We start from the raw sequence: 17,347 nt of genomic DNA, 5'->3' as shown, positions 1-17,347 counted from the left end.
ACAACAACGCAACATCCAGAAAAACCCATTTCTCTTGGTTTTCCCCCCAAAACGTCGGCCCCTGCGGGGTCCCCGCGGTGCTACCGGGGGCCGCAGCGGCTGCCCCAGCTCTCGGCGTCGCCGATGTCGACGCTGTACTGGGAGCCCCAGTCCCGCTCGAACACGTCCTGGAGCCGCTCCCGGAACGTCCCCGCGCCGCCCCCGGGCTGGGCCACCACCAGCGCCGACCCCGCCGTGCGCTCGAAGTAATCCCCGGACCAGTTGGACGTGCCTGCAGCAGATTTTGGGGAGGGGGAAGGAGGCGGCTGCACCCCAAAACGCGCCCTCCCCGCGGCCCCGCGCCCGGCGCTCACCCACGTAGGCCGCCTTCTCCGTCACCATGTACTTGTTGTGGTTGACGCGGGCGAAGGGGATCCGCGCCTGTGCCGCGCTCGTGGGCACCAGGAACAGGCGCTGGGGGCGGGAGGGCACCGTCACCTTCTGAGGGACTGTCACCCTCTGAGGGCACTGTCACCTTCTGAGGGACTGTCACCCTCTGAGGGACTGTCACCCTCTGAGGGACTGTCACCCTCTGAGGGCACTGTCACCCTCTGAGGGACTGTCACCCTCTGAGGGACTGTCACCCCCTGAGGGACTGTCACCCCCTGAGGGATTGTCACCCTCTGAGGGCACCGTCACCCTCTGAGGGACTGTCACCCTCTGAGGGACTGTCACCCTCTGAGGGACTGTCACCCTCTGAGGGCACTGTCACCCTCTGAGGGACTGTCACCCTCTGAGGGACTGTCACCCTCTGAGGGCACTGTCACCCTCTGAGGGACTGTCACCCTCTGAGGGCACTGTCACCCTCTGAGGGACTGTCACCCCCTGAGGGACTGTCACCCCCTGAGGGATTGTCACCCTCTGAGGGCACCGTCACCCTCTGAGGGACTGTCACCTTCTGAGGGCACTGTCACCCTCTGAGGGCACCGTCACCCTCTGAGGGACTGTCACCCTCTGAGGGCACCGTCACCTTCTGAGGGACTGTCACTCTCTGAAGGCACTGTCACCTTCTGAGGGCACTGTCACCCTCTGAGGGACTGTCACCCTCTGAGGGCACCGTCACCTTCTGAGGGACTGTCACTCTCTGAAGGCACTGTCACCTTCTGAGGGACTGTCACCCTCTGAGGGCACTGTCACCTTCTGAGGGCACCGTCACCCTCTGAGGGCACTGTCACCCTCTGAGGGACTGTCACTCTCTGAAGGCACTGTCACCTTCTGAGGGCACTGTCACCCTCTGAGGGACTGTCACCCTCTGAGGGCACTGTCACCTTCTGAGGGACTGTCACCCTCTGAGGGCACTGTCACCCTCTGAGGGCACCGTCACCTTCTGAGGGACTGTCACCCTCTGAGGGACTGTCACCCTCTGAGGGCACTGTCACCTTCTGAGGGACTGTGTCACCCCTCTGAGGGACTGTCACCCCCTGAGGGACTGTCACCTTCTGAGGGACTGTCACCCTCTGAGGGCACCGTCACCTTCTGAGGGACTGTCACCCCCTGAGGGCACTGTCACCCCCTGAGGGCACTGTCACCTTCTGAGGGACTGTCACCCTCTGAGGGACTGTCACCCCCTGAGGGACTGTCACCCCCTGAGGGACTGTCACCTTCTGAGGGACTGTGTCACCCCTCTGAGGGCACTGTCACCCCTCTGAGGGCACTGTCACCCCCTGAGGGACTGTCACCTTCTGAGGGCACTGTCACCCCCTGAGGGACTGTGTCACCCCTCTGAGGGCACTGTCACCCTCTGAGGGCACCGTGCCCGCGGTACCCACCACCTCCACGTCGTAGTGTGTGTGGTTGTCGGCGACGGCGGCGAGCGACTTGAGGAAGGGGAACATGGAGGCGCGGCTGTGCCGCCAGCAGCCCGCCAGCAGCCGCAGCCGCACGCCGCGCTCGAACACGGCCTTGCGCAGCCGCTCGTCGATGGCCGGCCAGAAGCGCTCGGGCCGCGAGAACTCGGTGGTGGGCAGGTAACTCATCACCGCCACGTCCACGAAGGCCTCGGCGCCGTCGATGACGGACAGGAGGGCGTCCAGGTCCTGGGTGCGGCCGGCGGCGCAGAGCGGGGGCGGGGAGCTCTGCCGGGAGCGCCGGGGCGGCGTCAACCCCGGCACGGCCGCCGGTGGCCCTGGGAGCGCCCGCCCCGCGGGCACGGCACGTACCGAGAAGTAGACGGCGGCCGCGGTGCCGTTGAGCGCCAGCTCCAGCGGCGTCTCCATGTTGAAGGCGGTGGAGTAGTTGTCCGGCCACGGCGCCGGGATGGACGCGTCGGGAACGCCCAGAGCCCAGTAGGCCTCGAAGATTTTGCCCAAATCCTGGGCCAAGCAGCTGCAGTTGTAGACGGCGGCTCCGAGCTCCTTCACCTGCAGCGAGCGGCGCCGGCAGCTCATCGGATGATGCCGCTGTCCCTCCCCAGTGCCCAAAGTTTGGCACAGCCCCGGTGCTGGGATTGGGTTGGTGCCAACCCTGTTGGGTTCGGTGCTGACCAGGGGGTTCGGCACCATCCACGTTGGGTTTGGGGCCAACCTCGTTGGGTTCAGCACCATTTGCTGGGTTTGGGGCCAACCTCGTTGGGTTTGGGGCCAACCTCATTGGGTTCAGCACCATTCATTGGGTTTGGGGCCAACCTTGTTGGGTTCGGCACCATTCGTTGGGTTTGGGGCCAACCCCATTGAGTTTGGGGCCAAACTTGTTGGGTTCGGCACCATTCGCTGGGTTTGGGGCCAACCCCATTGGGTTTGGGGCCAACCCCATTGAGTTTGGGGCCAACCTTGTTGGGTTCGGCACCATTCGCTGGGTTTGGGGCCAACCCCATTGGGTTCGGGGCCAACTTTGTTGGGTTTGGCACCATCCACGTCGGGTTTGGGGCCAACCTTGGTGGGTTCCACGCCGTCACCGTCATCTCTGGCCCCATCCACTGGGTTCCCCACCGACCCTGCCGCGTTCGGCCCCATCCCCCGGCACAACCCACCTGAGTCAGGGACCTCCAGTCCATGTTGGCGCTGCCGACGTAGAGGTGGACGCCATCCACGAGCCAGAACTTGGTGTGCAGGACGCCGCCGGTGAGGCGCGGCAGGTCCACGGCGCGCACGGCCGCACCTGCAGCGCCGGCATCGGGCGTCTCCCACTCGAACTCCCCCCAGATCCCCCCTGAGCCCCGATTCCGGCGGCTCCCCTCGCTCACCGCTGCGCTCCAGTGCCCGGAGATCGTCCAGCGGCGCCTTGGCCGAGGGGGCACTGACGGCCACGCGCACGGCCACGCCGCGCCCGGGCAGCCGCAGCAGCTCCGCCAGGATCCGCTCGCCCTGAGCACCCGAAACAAACCGGGAGCGGCTGCAGCCCGGGAAAAACGGGCAAACCCGCGGTGGGAACGCCGGGCTGGGCGCCGGACCCACCTGCGCCGCGCTGGGCTCGTGCGTCCGCGTGTCCTCGTTGGTCAGCGTCCAGTAGAAGGAGGCGATGTCCACGCTGCGGGCGGCCGTGCCCAGCAGCCCCAGCCACGCGTCGAAGGTGGTCGGGTTGGGCGTGCGGCCGGCGCCCGGGGCCATTCCCTCGGGGACGCTCTCCACCAGCACGATCCTACCGGGAGCCGGGGGGCTGCGGAGGGCTGCGGGGGGCTGCGGGGGCCGTCCCCCCGCCCCCCAGCCCGGCCCTACCTGCAGGCGTCCCCGCAGGAGCCGGCGCTGCCGTCGGCGTCGCCGCCGAGCCGCAGGCGGCCGAGGATGAGGAAGGTGAGGAGGAAGAGCGCGGAGAGGACGGCGAAGAGCGCGGCGCTGGGGGGGCGCTGGGGCGAGCCCCCAAATTTGGGGAGTCGTTAATTTGGGGGGTTTAAGCCCCCCCCCCCGCGATGCCGGGGGGATCTGGGAAGGGATGGGGGCAGAGGTACCTTGGGGGGCAGCGCCTCACGGGGCTCCAGAGGGTCCAGCTGGGGGGGAAGAACGAGGGGGGACCCCGAATTTGGGGGGGGTTGGGGGTTGAAACCCACCCCAAAATTCCCAGGATCCCAGGGAAACCCCCCACCCCCATTTCCAGGTGCTGCCGTGGGTCTGGGGGGGGCTGCTCTGGGGTTGGGGGAGCCAGGGAGGGGTGAGGGTCCCAAAATCTGGGGGGGGTTGGGAGCTCTGGGATCCCCAATTCGAGGTTTGGGGGGCTCTGGGACCCCTCCCCCGTTTGGATTTTGGGGCAGAGGAAGCCCCAGGACGTCCCCGTTTGGATTTTGGGGTGGGTTTTTGGGGTGTCCCCAGCCCGTACCTGCGCGTAGGCTCCGTGCAGCCCCATCCCGCACGAGCTGGAACAGGAAAATCCGGATTCACCGCGGCTGTGGGGTTTTGGGGCGCGGGGCGGGGCAGGGACCCCAAAAATCCTGGGGCTCAGAAGAGACCCCGGAGAATTCCCGGGATCCGGAGCCGCCGAGCGCTGGGGAGGGGACGGGAAGGGACCTCCCCCACCCCCAAAACTGGGGCCGGGCCCCCTCGGGGCAGGGCGCGGCTCCCCAAATTCGGGGCCAGAGCCGGGGCAGGCTCGGGACAGGTTTGGGGACAGGTTTAGGACAGAGTTTAGGGACGGGCACGCGTTTGGGGCCACTTTGGGGGCACTTTGGGGCCACTTTGGGGCCACTTTGGGGGCACTTTGGGGCCACTTTGGGGGCACTTTGGGGACGCGTTTGGGGCTGGTTGTGGGACATATTTAGGGCCGGTTTTGGGGCCGCTTGGGGACAAATTTAGGGCCAGTCTGGAGACTCGTTCAGGGCCGTTTTGGGGGCACATTTGGGGCCCGTTTGGGGGGACACATTTAGGCCCAGTTTCGAGCCGGTTTTACAGCGGGTTTGGGCGGTTTGGACCCGGTTTGGGGGCAGTTTTGGGGCAGTTTTGGGGCAGTTTTGGGGCCGTTTCGGGGTCGTTCCCCCCCGCTCCCCCCCCCCCCCCAATTTGGTACCGTCCAGCGCCGCCCTCACGCTGCGTCCGCGGGGGGGCGCCCTCCGTCGCTCGGCGGCGCTCGCGCTGCTCCGGCCCCGCCCCTCGGCTCGCGGCGCGCGCGGCTGACGTCACTTCCGGCGCTCCCGGTGGGGCCTCCGGCCGCGGGATGGGGCGGGAGGAGGTGAGGGGGGGAGGGGGGCTCTGAGGGGTCAGGGGGGGTCAGGGGGGGTCCGGGAGGGTCTGTGGGGGCCGGGGGGAGCCGGAGAGGGAGGGGGGGCTCTGTGGAGTGAGGGGGGGTCAGGGGCGAGGCGGGAAAAGGGGGGGGGGGGTCTGTGGGGCCTGAGGGGAGAGGGGGGGAGAGGGGGGGTCTGTGGGGTGAGGGGGGGTGAGGGGGGGTCATTGGGGTCAGGGGGGTTTGGGGGGGTCCCCTGTGGGCTCAGGGGGGTCTGGAGGGGTTTGGGGGGGGGGATTTGGGGCAGCCGCGGCCCCTCCCCCACTGAGAGCCCCCCCTGCCCCCCCCCCAGGCCGCTCCTGCCTGATCCGGCTCTGCCAAACCCGGCTCGGCCCCGGCGCCATGGGTGAGGGCTGGGCCCCAAAATCCCCCCAAAACCCCGGAATTCCCCTCAAAACCACCCCAAATCCACAAAAACCCCCGGAATTCCCACAACAATACCCCAAAAACCCCGGAATTCCCACAAAAATACCCCAAGAACCCCGGAATTCCACTCAAAAATGCCCCAAATCCCCCGCAAAACCCCAAAATTTCCCTCAAAAACGCCCCAAATCCCCCCAAAAAACCCAAAATTCCCCTCAAAAACGCCCCAAATCCCCCCAAAAACCTGAAAATTCCCCCCAAACACCCCGAATTCTCTCCCAAATCCCCTGAGTTTCCCCAAAACCACCCAAATTCCCAAAAAAACACCAAAATTCCCCTCGAAATCCCCCCAATTCCCCCCAAAACACCCGAAGTCCTCAAAAAACCCCAAAATTCGCCCCAGAGCCACCCAAATTCCTCCAAAACCCCCCCCAAAATTCCCTTTAAAAACCAGGAAGTTTCTTTCAGCGCCCCCGAAATTCCTCCAAAATCCTGTGAAGTTCCCCAAATTCCCCCCCCCACCCCCCTGGGCAAGGACTGGAGCCCCAAAATCCCCCAAAATCCCCCCAGACCCCCCTGGGCCCCTCCCCCCGCCCCTCCCCCCGCCCCTCCCCCCATTCCCGTTAATCCTGGGCACAGCTGGGAACGCCTGGAACGGCCCCTCCCCCCCTCCCCTGCCCCTCCCCCCAATCCCGTCCCCCCCAATCCCATCTTTGTGCCCCAAATCCCATTTTTTCCCCCCAAATCCCATTTTTTCTCCCCAAATTCCCTTTTTTTCCCCTAAATCCCCTTTTTTTTGCCCCAAATCCCCTTTTTTTTGCCCCCAATCCCATTTGCCCCTCACCCAATCCCAATTTCCCTCTTTCAATCCCATTTCCCCTCCCAAAATCCCATTTTCTCCCCCAAGTCCCCATTTCCCCCTTCCCCAATCCCGTCTTTCCCACCCCAAATCCCATTTTTACCCCCCTTAATTCCCATTTCCACTTCCCAGATCTCAGCTTTCCTCTCCCAATCCCCATTTTCCCCCAAATCCCCATTTTTTTCTAAATCCCCATTTTTCCCCAAATCCCCATTTTTCCCCCGAATCCCCATTTTCCCCCGAATCCCCATTTTCCCCCAAATCCCCATTTTTCCCCCAAATCCCCATTTTTCCCCCCAAATCCCCATTTCTCCCCAAATCCCCATTTTCCCCCAAATCCCCATTTTTTTCCAAATCCCCATTTTTCCCCCAAATCCCCATTTTCCCCCCAAATCCCCATTTTCCCCAAATCCCCATTTTTCCCCCGAATCCCCATTTTTCCCCCGAATCCCCATTTTCCCCCAAATCCCCATTTTCCCCCAAATCCCCATTTTCCCCCAAATCCCCATTTTTTTCCAAATCCCCATTTTCCCCCAAATCCTCATTTTGCCCCCAAATCCCCATTTTCCCCCCAAATCCCCATTTCCCCCCAAATCCCCATTTTCCCCCCAAATCCCCATTTTCCCCAAATCCCCATTTTTCCCCCCAAATCCCCATTTTCCCCAAATCCCCATTTTTCCCCCCAAATCTCCATTTTTCCCCCCAAATCCCCATTTTTCCCCAAATCCCCATTTTCCCCAAATCCCCATTTTCCCCCCAAATCCCCATTTTCCCCAAATCCCCATTTTTCCCCCAAATCCCCATTTTCCCCCCAAATCCCCATTTTCCCCAAATCCCCATTTTTCCCCCAAATCCCCATTTTCCCCCCAAATCCCCATTTTCCCCAAATCCCCATTTTTCCCCCCAAATCCCCATTTCCCCCCAAATCCCCATTTTCCCCAAATCCCCATTTTTCCCCCCAAATCCCCATTTCCCCCCAAATCCCCATTTTTCCCCCAAATCCCCATTTTCCCCCCAAATCCCCATTTTCCCCAAATCCCCATTTTTCCCCCCAAATCCCCATTTCCCCCAAATCCCCATTTTCCCCCAAATCCCCATTTTCCCCCCCAAATCTCCATTTTTCCCCCCAAATCCCCATTTTTCCCCAAATCCCCATTTTCCCCAAATCCCCATTTTCCCCCCAAATCCCCATTTTCCCCAAATCCCCATTTTTCCCCCAAATCCCCATTTTCCCCCCAAATCCCCATTTCCCCCAAATCCCCATTTTTCCCCAAATCCCCATTTTTCCCCCCACATTCCCGTTTCTTTCCCGCTGCAGCCACGTCCGAGTGGCTCCGGTTCTTCGAGGACGCCGGGATCCCGCCGGGCCCCGCCCTGGGCTACGCCGTGGCCTTCGTGGACAACCGGTGGGGGAGGGGCCAGGGACCCCCGGGGACCCCCTGGGACCCCTCAGAGACCCCTCAGAGACCCCCTGGGACCCCCTGAGACCCCCTGAGACCCCCGGGGACCCCCTGAGACCCCCTGGGACCTCCCTGAGACCCCTCAGAGACCCCCGGGGACCCCCTGAGACCCCTCAGAGACCCCCTGAGACCCCCAGAGACCCCCTGAGACCCCTCAGAGATCCCCAGAGACCCCCTGGGGAACCCCTGAGACCCCTGGAGGGATCTGGAGGGATCCGAGGGGGGGTTGGGGGGATCCAGGTGGATCCGGGGGCATCCAAGCGGGGTCTGGGTGGATCCTGGGGTGATCCAGTGGATCTGGGGGTGGTCCCAGTGGGTCTGGGGGTGATCGCGGTGGATCCAGGGGCGATCCAGGTGGATCTGGGGGTGATTGGGGTGGATCCGGGTGGATCCGGGTGGATCTGGGGGTGATTGCAGTGGATCCAGGGGCGATCCAGTGGATCCCGGGCTGATCCCGGTGGGTGCCGGGCCTTTCCGGCGCAGGATCCATAAGAACATGCTGCTGGACCTGACCAAGGAGCTGATGAAGGAGCTCGGCATCACCGTGGTCGGGGACGTCATCGCCATCCTGCGCCACGCCAAGGTGGTCCACAGGCAGGTGCGGGAGCGCCGGGAGAGCCCGGGAAACGCCGGGAAACCTCAAAAAACCCCAGAAAACCCCTGGAAAACCTCAGAAATCCCTGGAAAACCCCGGAACAGCCCAGGAAAACCCCGGGAAACCCCAGGAGAACCCCGGGAAACCCTGGAAAACCCCCAGAAAACATCAAAAAAGCCCAGAAAAGCCCCGGAAAACCCCAGAAACCCCCAGGAAACACCGGAAAACCCCCAAAAACCCCAGAAAACCCTGGAAAACCCCAGAAAACCTCAAAAAAAGCCCAGAAACCCTCAGAAAACCCCAGAAACCCCCTGGAAAACCCCCAAAAAACCCAGAAAACCCCGGGAAACCCTAAAAAACCTCTGGAAAACCCCTGGAACCCCCCCTGAAAACCTCAGAAACCCCAGAAAACCCCCGGAAAACCTCCGAAAACCTCAAAAAAACATGGAAAACCCCTGGAAAACTCCAGAAACCCCTGGAAAACCCCGGGAAACTCCAAAAAAACCTCCAGAAAACCCCAGAACCCCCCTGTGAACCCCCCTTTTGTGGACCCACCAGGAGATGTGCCGGGCGGCCTCGGAGTCGCTGCAGCCGGCGGCTGCGGCCGAGCGGGGCCCGGGGGGCTCCCGGCGGGATCGGGATCGGGATCAGGAGCGGGATCAGGAGCGGGATCGGGATCGGGCCCGGCCGCCCCCCGGATCCCCCTGCGGCGCCGCCGGGAGGATGATCACCAACAGCCTGAGCCGGGAGCCGGCACCGCCGCGGCCCCCCCGGAACCCCCCCGGCACCGGCATCTGCGTCACCGTGGCCAACGGAGCCGCCGGCGCCAAGGCCGGTACGGACGGGCCCTGAACGGGGCTGGGCTACCCAGAAGTGGGGCTGGGCTACCCAGAAGTGGGGCTGGGCTATCCAAAAGTGGGGCTGGGCTATCCAAAAGTGGGGCTGGGCTACCCAAAAGTGGGGCTGGGCTATCCAAAAGTGGGGCTGGGCTATCCAAAATGGGGCTGGGCTACCCAAAATGGGGCTGTTTAATCCAAAATTGGGGTGTTGTACCCAAATCGGGGCTGTTCTACCCAAATCTGGGCTGTGCTACTCAAAAATGGGGCTGTTTTACCCAAAATGGGGCTGGGCTACCCAAAATGGGGCTGTTTAATCCAAAATTGGGGTGTTGTACCCAAAAATGGGGCCGGGCTACCCAAAATTGGGCCTGGGCTACCCAAAATCCCCATCAGGGGGGCTCAGGGAGGGGCTGGGATCGATCCTGAGGGCTCAGGGATGGATCCCAGGGGCTCAAGGATGGATCCCAAGGGATCAGGGAGGGACCAGGATGGATCCCGAGGGCTCAGGGAGGGATCCCGAGGGCTCAGGGAGGGACCAGGACAGATCCCGAGGGCTCAGGGACGGATTCCGAGGGCTCAGGGAGGGACCAGGACGGATCCCGAGGGCTCAGGGATGGATCCCGAGGGCTCAGGGACGGATCCCAAGGGCTCAGGGAGGGACCAGGACGGATCCCAAGGGCTCAGGGAGGGACCAGGACGGATCCCGAGGGCTCAGGGAGGGACCAGGACAGATCCCGAGGGCTCAGGGATGGATCCCGAGGGCTCAGGGACGGATCCCGAGGGCTCAGGGAGGGACCAGGATGGATCCCGAGGGCTCAGGGATGGATCCCGAGGGCTCAGGGACGGATCCCGAGGGCTCAGGGAGGGACCAGGACGGATCCCCAGCTGCCGTGGGCCAGCAGGAGCCGCTCCGGGCTCGGCCCCGGTCGCTCTCCCCCAGCCCCGCCCTCTCCGCAGGCGCGGCCGGGCCCAAGCGGCGCCGCGTGACGGCCGAGATGGAGGGCAAGTACGTGATCTCGCTGCCCAAGGGCACCACGGCCCGCAGCCGGAAAATCCTGCAGCTGCAGGCGGCCAGAGGTACCCGGGGCACGGGGGGATCCCCGATCTCCCCTGCTGGGGGAATCCAGCGGGGATCGGGGAAGGTCCCGAACGCTCAGGTTCCCCCTCGGGATCCGCAGGCCTGGGCCGGACGTCGGTGTTCGAGCGACTCGGAGCCGAGGCCAGAGCGGCCGCAGCCGCCGGCGGGAAGGTGAGGGGGGATCCGGGGGGATCCGGGGGGATCCGGGGCGGGGGGGCTGGATCCCAGAGGGAGCAGGATCCAGGTGGGATCTGGGGGGGCGAAGCCTGGGAGAGCAGGAGAGGGATCCGGGATGCAGGGAGGATCCAGGGCGGGGAAGGGACCACGAGGGGCAGGATGCAGAGGGGCTGGATTGAGAGGGGCAGGATCCACAGGAGCAGGATCCAGAGGGAACAGGATCCAGGCAGAGCAGGATCCAGGGATCCACAGGAGCAGGATCCAGAGGATCCAGGGGAGCAGGATCCACAGGAGCAGGATTCAGAGGGAACAGGATCCAGGCGGAGCAGGATCCAGGGATCCACAGGAGCAGGATCCACAGGAGCAGGATTCAGAGGGAACAGGATCCAGGCGGAGCAGGATCCAGGGATCCACAGGAGCAGGATCCACAGGAGCAGGATTCAGAGGATCCAGAGGAGCAGGGTCTGAGGGAACAGGATCCAGGGATCCACAGGAGCAGGATCCAGGCAGGGGAGGATCCAGAGGATCCAGAGGAGGAGGATCCACAGGAACAGGATCCACAGGAGCAGGATCCAGGGATCCACCGGAGCAGGATCCAGAGGGAACAGCATCCAGGCAGAGCAGGATCCAGGGATCCACAGGAGCAGGATCCAGAGGGGCAGGATCTGAAGGAGCAGGATCCAGGGATCCACAGGAGCAGGATCCAGAGGGAACAGCATCCAGGCAGAGCAGGATCCAGGGATCCACAGGAGCAGGATCCAGAGGGGCAGGATCTGAAGGAGCAGGATCCAGAGATCCACAGGAGCAGGATCCAGTGGGGCAGGATCTGAAGGAGCAGGATCCAGAGATCCACAGGAGCAGGATCCAGCGGGGCAGGATTTGAGGGAACAGGATCCAGGGATCCACAGGAGCAGGATTCAGAGGATCCAGGGGAACAGGATCCAGCGGGGCAGGGCCGGCGCTGGGGTGGATCCTGACCCGCCGCCGCCGTCCCCGCAGCCCTCGGGGGTGTTCAGCCGCCTGGGGGACGCCCCCGGCGCCGATCCCGATGATCCCGCCGATGCCGCCGATGGCGCCGATCCCGATCCCGCCGCCGATGGCGCCGGCGGCGCCGAGGACGCGCTGCCCTACGCCGGCGTGCTGAAGAAGCGCCGGGAGGGCCCCGCGGGCGGCGCCGAGGCCCAGGACGGGGCCGTGTCCAGCTCGGTGTCCGGCGAATCGCGGCCGCCCTGGGGCTGCGGGAAGGTCAGCAGCTCCTGCGAGCCCCGCGCCGCCGGCAGCGTCTTCCGGCGCCTGGGCCGGAAACCCGACTGAGCCGGGAATGGCGCCGGGGAGGGCGGGATCCCGCCGGGATCCACCCCGGATCCCCTGGGAAAGGGGGTTCCAGATCCTCTGGGAAATGGGGGATCCCATTGGGATCGACCCCGGATCCCCTGGGGAAAGGAGGGTTCCAGATCCCCTGGGAAAGGGGGGATCCCACTGGGATCGACCCCGGATCCTCTGGGGAAAGGGGGAATCCTGGCGGGATCCACCCCAGATCCCCTGGGAAAGGGGGTTCCAGATCCTCTGGGAAATGGGGGATCCCATTGGGATTGACCCCGGATCCCCTGGGAAAGGGGGGTTCCAGATCCCCTGGGAAAGGGGGGATCCCACTGGGATCGACCCCGGATCCTCTGGGGAAAGGGGGAATCCTGGCGGGATCCACCCCGGATCCCCTGGGAAAGGGGGGATCCCATTGGGATCAACCCTGGATCCCCTGGGAAAGGGGGGTTCCAGATCCCCTGGGAAATGGGGGGGTTCCGTCGGGAATCGGAGTTTGATGCCTGGGAAAGGAGGATCCCAGCAGGAATCCAGGCCGGATCTCCTGGGAAAGGAGGATCCCAGCAGGAATCCAGGCGGGATCCCCTGGGGAAAGGAGGATCCCAGATCCCAGCCGGAATCCAGGCCGGATCCCCGTGGAGAGGGGAGATCCCTCGGGAAAGGAGCGGATCCCGCTGGGAATCGACGCCGGCTCCCCCGGGACAAGGGGGGATCCCGCGGGAGGGCAGCGGGGATCCCGGTGGATCCCGGTGGATCCCGGCGGGGAGCGAGGCCAAACCAGCACCGAAAGTTCCTTTTCTGGCCCCGATTTCTCCCCTTTCCCGATCTCCTTCCCGGCCTTTGGGGATCCGGATGCGGGACAGCTCCGGAATTGGGGTTTTGTTCCCGTTTTCCCGGTTTTTCACAGTTTTTCCCGGTTTTTTCCCGTTTTTTTCCCGTTTTTTTTCCTGGGTTTTCCCCGTTTTTTTCCCGGTTTTTCCCGTTTTTTTCCCGTTTTTTCCCACTCCGCAGGGATCCCCCCCTCCTTTATTTGTGACTTTGCTCCCCACGGAATCCCCGGATTGGGGGGGGGGGGGTGTGGAATTTTGGGAGGAGCTTCCCAAAAAAAAAAACCCCAAATCCTTCCCAAAAGCCACGACCAGGTGCTCAAAAAAAACCCCCCAAAAATCCCAAAATTGCCTTAATTGCGTGGATTTTGGCTCCAGCCCATCCCGCCCCCCCCGGGCTTCCCGGGACCCCCGGAATTCCTCACTCCCCCCACGTTTCTTCCTCTGCTGTGGCCACAAACCCCAAAAGCCGCTGCTTTCCCCCCAGAACGCGCCCGGGCCGAGCGGAGACCCTGCGCAGGCCGGGCTGGGGGAGCTTTTTAAGCAGGAAAAGGATGAATTTGGGGCTTTTCCCTCCGTTTTGGGGCTTTTTCCCTGAATTCGGGGCATTTTTTCCCCAGATTTCGGGGGGGTGTTTTCACTGCGCTTCGGGTGGATCCTCCCTGGTGGTTTTTTTTGCTTCTCGCGGCGCCCGCGCGGGAGCTTTTTCGGCAATAAAGGGTGGAAGCGGTGTGCGGGCTGTCAATAAACACTAATTTATGCCGTTTATTTAAATACACGCAAATGAGCTGCTTAATTACCGCCGGCCTTGCTTGGCGCCCCCTGGCGGGCGGGTGAGCCGCGCAGGCCACGCCGCCATCGGCCCCGCCCCGATGACGTCACGGCCACGCCCCCTCGGCAGCGCGCGCGGGGTCTCCCCCTCACGGCCCCCCCCCCCCCCGCTCGGTGCCCGTTTCCTTCCGCCGCCGCTTTTCCTTTTCCTTTTTCCTTCCGGGACGAAGCGGAACCGGGACAGGGGGAATAAAAAACCCCCCGCGCTCCCCGGGAGGAGCCCCGGACCCGTCCATGACAGGTGAGAGGAGACGCTTCGCTTGGCTCCTTCCTCCCCCACCCCCCCGCGCCGCGCAATGGGCTCGCCCGGCTCCTCAGAGGGTCAGCGGAGGCCGCACCACCCGCGCGCCGCCGCCGGGGGGCGCCGCGTCCCCCCCTCCCCCCTCACGGAATGGGCTCGTCCGGCTCATGAGGGGGTCGGGGGGGGGCCGCACCACGCGCGGGGTGAAGGGGGGGGGGCACGGGACTCCCCCTCCGTGACCCCGCCATGGTCCCGCCCGCGCGGGGCGGGGGCGGCTCTGGGGAGCGAACCACTCGGGAATTGGGGGGGGGGAGGGGGTCTGGGGGCTGTTCCCCCTCCCCAATATCCCCCCCAGGGGGGGATTCACATTCACACCCCCCCCCAGCCCCTCAGGATGGGACCCCTCCCCAAATTCCAGCCCAACTTCCCGCCAAATTTCCTCCCCAGGGAGGAGCAGCGGTGCTGTGGAACCCCCCCCCCCCCCAACATTTCCTCCTCGATGTCCCCCCAAATCCCCCCCCCCAGGGACCCCCGATGTTCCTTCTCTAATTCCTCTCCCACCCAAAAATCCCCCCCAAGAATCCCCCTCAATCCCTCCCCCAGAGCTGCTGCTGCTTCCCAAATCCCGCTTTTCCCCCCAAATCCCGATTTGGAGCTGTTTTAACCCAATTCCGTGTTTCTTTCGGCGTCGCTGTCCCAGGAGGAGCCGGCGCTGGCTGGAAACGCTCCGGGGCTTCCCTCGGATCCGGCGCTCGGGTACGGAGCGGGGGCTTCAGCCCGGATTTAATTGGATCCTTAACGAGGGGCGAAATGAGCCCCACATCGTCCCTGTCCTCGTCCCATCCTGAAATCCCACAGATCCATCCCAAAACCCCGTGGATCCATCCCAAAATCCCACAGATCCATCCCAAAACCCCGTGGATCCATCCCAAAATCCCACAGATCCATCACAGAATCCTGCAGGTCCATCCCGAAATTCCACGGATCCATCCCCAAATCGCACGGATCAATCCTAAAGTCCCACAGATGCATCCCCAAATCCTGTGGATCCATCCCGAAATCCCATGGATCCATCCCAAAATCCCACAGATCCATCACAAAATCCTGCAGGTCCATCCCAAAATCCCCTGTATTGGTCCCCAAATCCCACAGATCCATCCCCAAACCCCGTGGATCCACCCCCAAATCCCACAGATCCATCCCCAATCCCCGTGGATCCACCCCCAAATCCCTCGATCTCCCAGCTGCCGTTTTGGGGCTGTTTCCCCTTCATTCGTGGGGTTTTCAATCCTCTCGTGATCCCGGATGGATCCCGAGGGGTCGGAGGGGAGCCGGGGTCGATCCCGAGCCGGGGATCCCCCGGAGGGGAGGGGGAGGGGAGGGAAACTGAGGCAGGGCTGGGGGCGCTCCCTGAGCCCCTCCCGCTGTTCCCGCAGGTGATCCCGGGGGGCTCCGGTGATCCCGGGGGGCTCCGCTGATCCCGGGGGGTTCCGGTGATCCCGGGGGGTTCTGGTGATCCCGGGGAGCTCCGCTGATCCCAGGGGGCTCCGGCGGCTCCGGGCCACCGTGAGCGAGGCGCTGGTGGTCAAGGAGGGGTGGCTGCACAAGAGGGGTGAGTGGGGGAGGGGGTGGGGGAGTCTGGGGGGAGTTTGGGGGGAGCCGGGTCTGGCACAAGGCTGGGAAGCCCGAAAGGGATCCCAGAACTGATCCCAAAGTCGATCCCAGCGTCCATCCCGGGATCGATTTCAATGCTGATCCCAACACCCATCCCAGTGCCCATCCCAGTGCCCATCCCAGTGTCCATCCCAATGTCACCCCAGTGCCCATCCCAGTGCCCATCCCAGTGCCCATCCCAGTGCCCACCCCAGTGTAACCCCAGTGTCCATCCCAGTGCCCATCCCAGTGCCCACCCCAGTGTAACCCCAGTGTCCATCCCAGTGTCCATCCCAGTGTCCATCCCAGTGCCCATCCCAGTGTAACCCCAGTGTCCATCCCAGTGTCCATCCCAGTGCCCATCCCAGTGTAACCCCAGTGTCCATCCCAGTGCCCACCCCAGTGTCCATCCCAGTGTAACCCCAGTGTCCATCCCAGTGTCCATCCCAGTGTAACCCCAGTGTCCGTCCCAGTGTCCATCCCAGTGTCCATCCCAGTGTCCATCCCAGTGTAACCCCAGTGTCCATCCCAGTGCCCATCCCAGTGTAACCCCAGTGCCCATCCCAGTGCCCATCCCAGTGCCCATCCCAGTGTAACCCCAGTGTCCATCCCAGTGTAACCCCAGTGTCCGTCCCAGTGTCCATCCCAGTGTAACCCCAGTGTCCGTCCCAGTGTCCATCCCAGTGTCCATCCCAGTGTAACCCCAGTGTCCGTCCCAGTGTAATCCCAGTGTAACCCCAGTGTCCGTCCCAGTGCCCATCCCAGTGCCCATCCCAGTGTAACCCCAGTGTCCATCCCAGTGTCCATCCCAGTGTCCGTCCCAGTGTAACCCCAGTGCCCATCCCAGTGTCACCCCAGTGTCCATCCCAGTGTCCATCCCAGTGCCCACCCCAGTGTCCATCCCAGTGCCCATCCCAGTGTAACCCCAGTGTCCATCCCAGTGTCCATCCCAGTGTCCATCCCAGTGCCCATCCCAGTGCCCATCCCAGTGTCCATCCCAGTGCCCATCCCAGTGCCCATCCCAGTGTCCATCCCAATGTCCATCCCAATGCCAATCCCAATCCCAATGTCCATCCCCCTCCCCTCCTCATTAACCCCTCCCCATTAACCCTTTCCCTCCCCGTTAACCCTTTCCCTCCCCGTTAACCCTTTCCCTCCCCCATTAACCCTTTCCCTCCCCCAGGCGAGTACATCAGGACGTGGTGGCCGCGCTATTTCGTGCTCAAGAGCTCCTTCATGGGCTACCGGGAGCGCCCGGAGGCCCCGGGCCAGAGCCCACCCCCGCTCAGCAACTTCTCGGTGGCCGGTACGGCTCGGGTCGGGCTGGCCACCTGCTGGGACGGGGTGGCCACCAGCCCTTTGGCCCTTCGGCCCATGTGCCCGCTCCGTGCCCCCAGTGCCAGCAGCTGCGGGCGGAGCGGCCGCGCCCCGACACCTTCGTGATGCGCTGCCCGCAGTGGACAGCGGTCATCGAGAGAGCCTTCCACGGGGGAACGGCCGGGCAGCGGTGGGTGCTGGGGGGCAGCGGTGGGTGCTGGGGGGCACCCCCACCCCGGGGGCCCCTCCCCCACCCCCCGGGGCCGCGCGGGACAAACAATAAAAATTTGGGAATTTTGGGGGGGGTTCTTTTTTCGCCTTTTTTTAAGAAGTTCCGGGGTTTTCCTTGACCCCGCCCCCCTCCCCCCCCGTCCCCAAATGTCCCCAAATGTCCCCAAAACTCCCCGGACCCCCCCCTCCCCCCCCAAAATCTGCGCCCCCTCCCCCAAAAGTGTCCCCCCGATCCATCACTCTGCGCTCGATTGCTCCTGCCCATCGCGCACCCCCCTCATGTGACTGGCAGCGCTTGCAGCCAATGGGAAGGAGGGGCGGGGTCAGCGCGGGCCAATCGGAGCGCGCGGCGCGGGAGGGGGCGGGGCCTCG

The 17,347-nt window shown here is 64.1% G+C and overlaps 2 protein-coding genes across 2 annotated transcripts; one reads left to right on the top strand and one right to left on the bottom strand.

Moving 5' to 3' along the window:
- Positions 1-14: 14 nt before the first annotated feature.
- Positions 15-5,528, bottom strand: PLD3 (phospholipase D family member 3; the record flags this gene model as incomplete). The annotated part of the gene is made up of 12 exons (XM_082299679.1): positions 15-271; positions 354-453; positions 1,809-2,114; positions 2,199-2,399; positions 3,008-3,135; positions 3,221-3,341; positions 3,432-3,615; positions 3,693-3,820; positions 3,923-3,961; positions 4,288-4,324; positions 4,972-5,153; positions 5,508-5,528. The coding sequence occupies 12 exons, from the start codon at positions 5,526-5,528 to the stop codon at positions 81-83; spliced, it is 1,638 nt and encodes a 545-aa protein (XP_082155805.1). The 3' UTR covers positions 15-80.
- LOC309583818 (uncharacterized protein C19orf47) lies at positions 5,061-13,480 on the top strand. Its single transcript, XM_082299644.1, has 8 exons — positions 5,061-5,133; positions 5,477-5,530; positions 7,725-7,812; positions 8,350-8,464; positions 9,020-9,296; positions 10,258-10,377; positions 10,479-10,549; positions 11,555-13,480. Exons 2-8 carry the CDS (start codon positions 5,527-5,529, stop codon positions 11,867-11,869), a joined length of 990 nt encoding a protein of 329 aa, XP_082155770.1. The 5' UTR covers positions 5,061-5,133; positions 5,477-5,526; the 3' UTR covers positions 11,870-13,480.
- Positions 13,481-17,347: the final 3,867 nt, after the last annotated feature.

Source organism: Coloeus monedula (genome assembly GCF_965178545.1).
Source record: "Coloeus monedula genome assembly, chromosome: 33".
Classification (NCBI taxonomy): Eukaryota; Metazoa; Chordata; class Aves; order Passeriformes; family Corvidae; genus Coloeus; species Coloeus monedula.
This window is presented reverse-complemented; position numbering and strand designations above follow the sequence as displayed.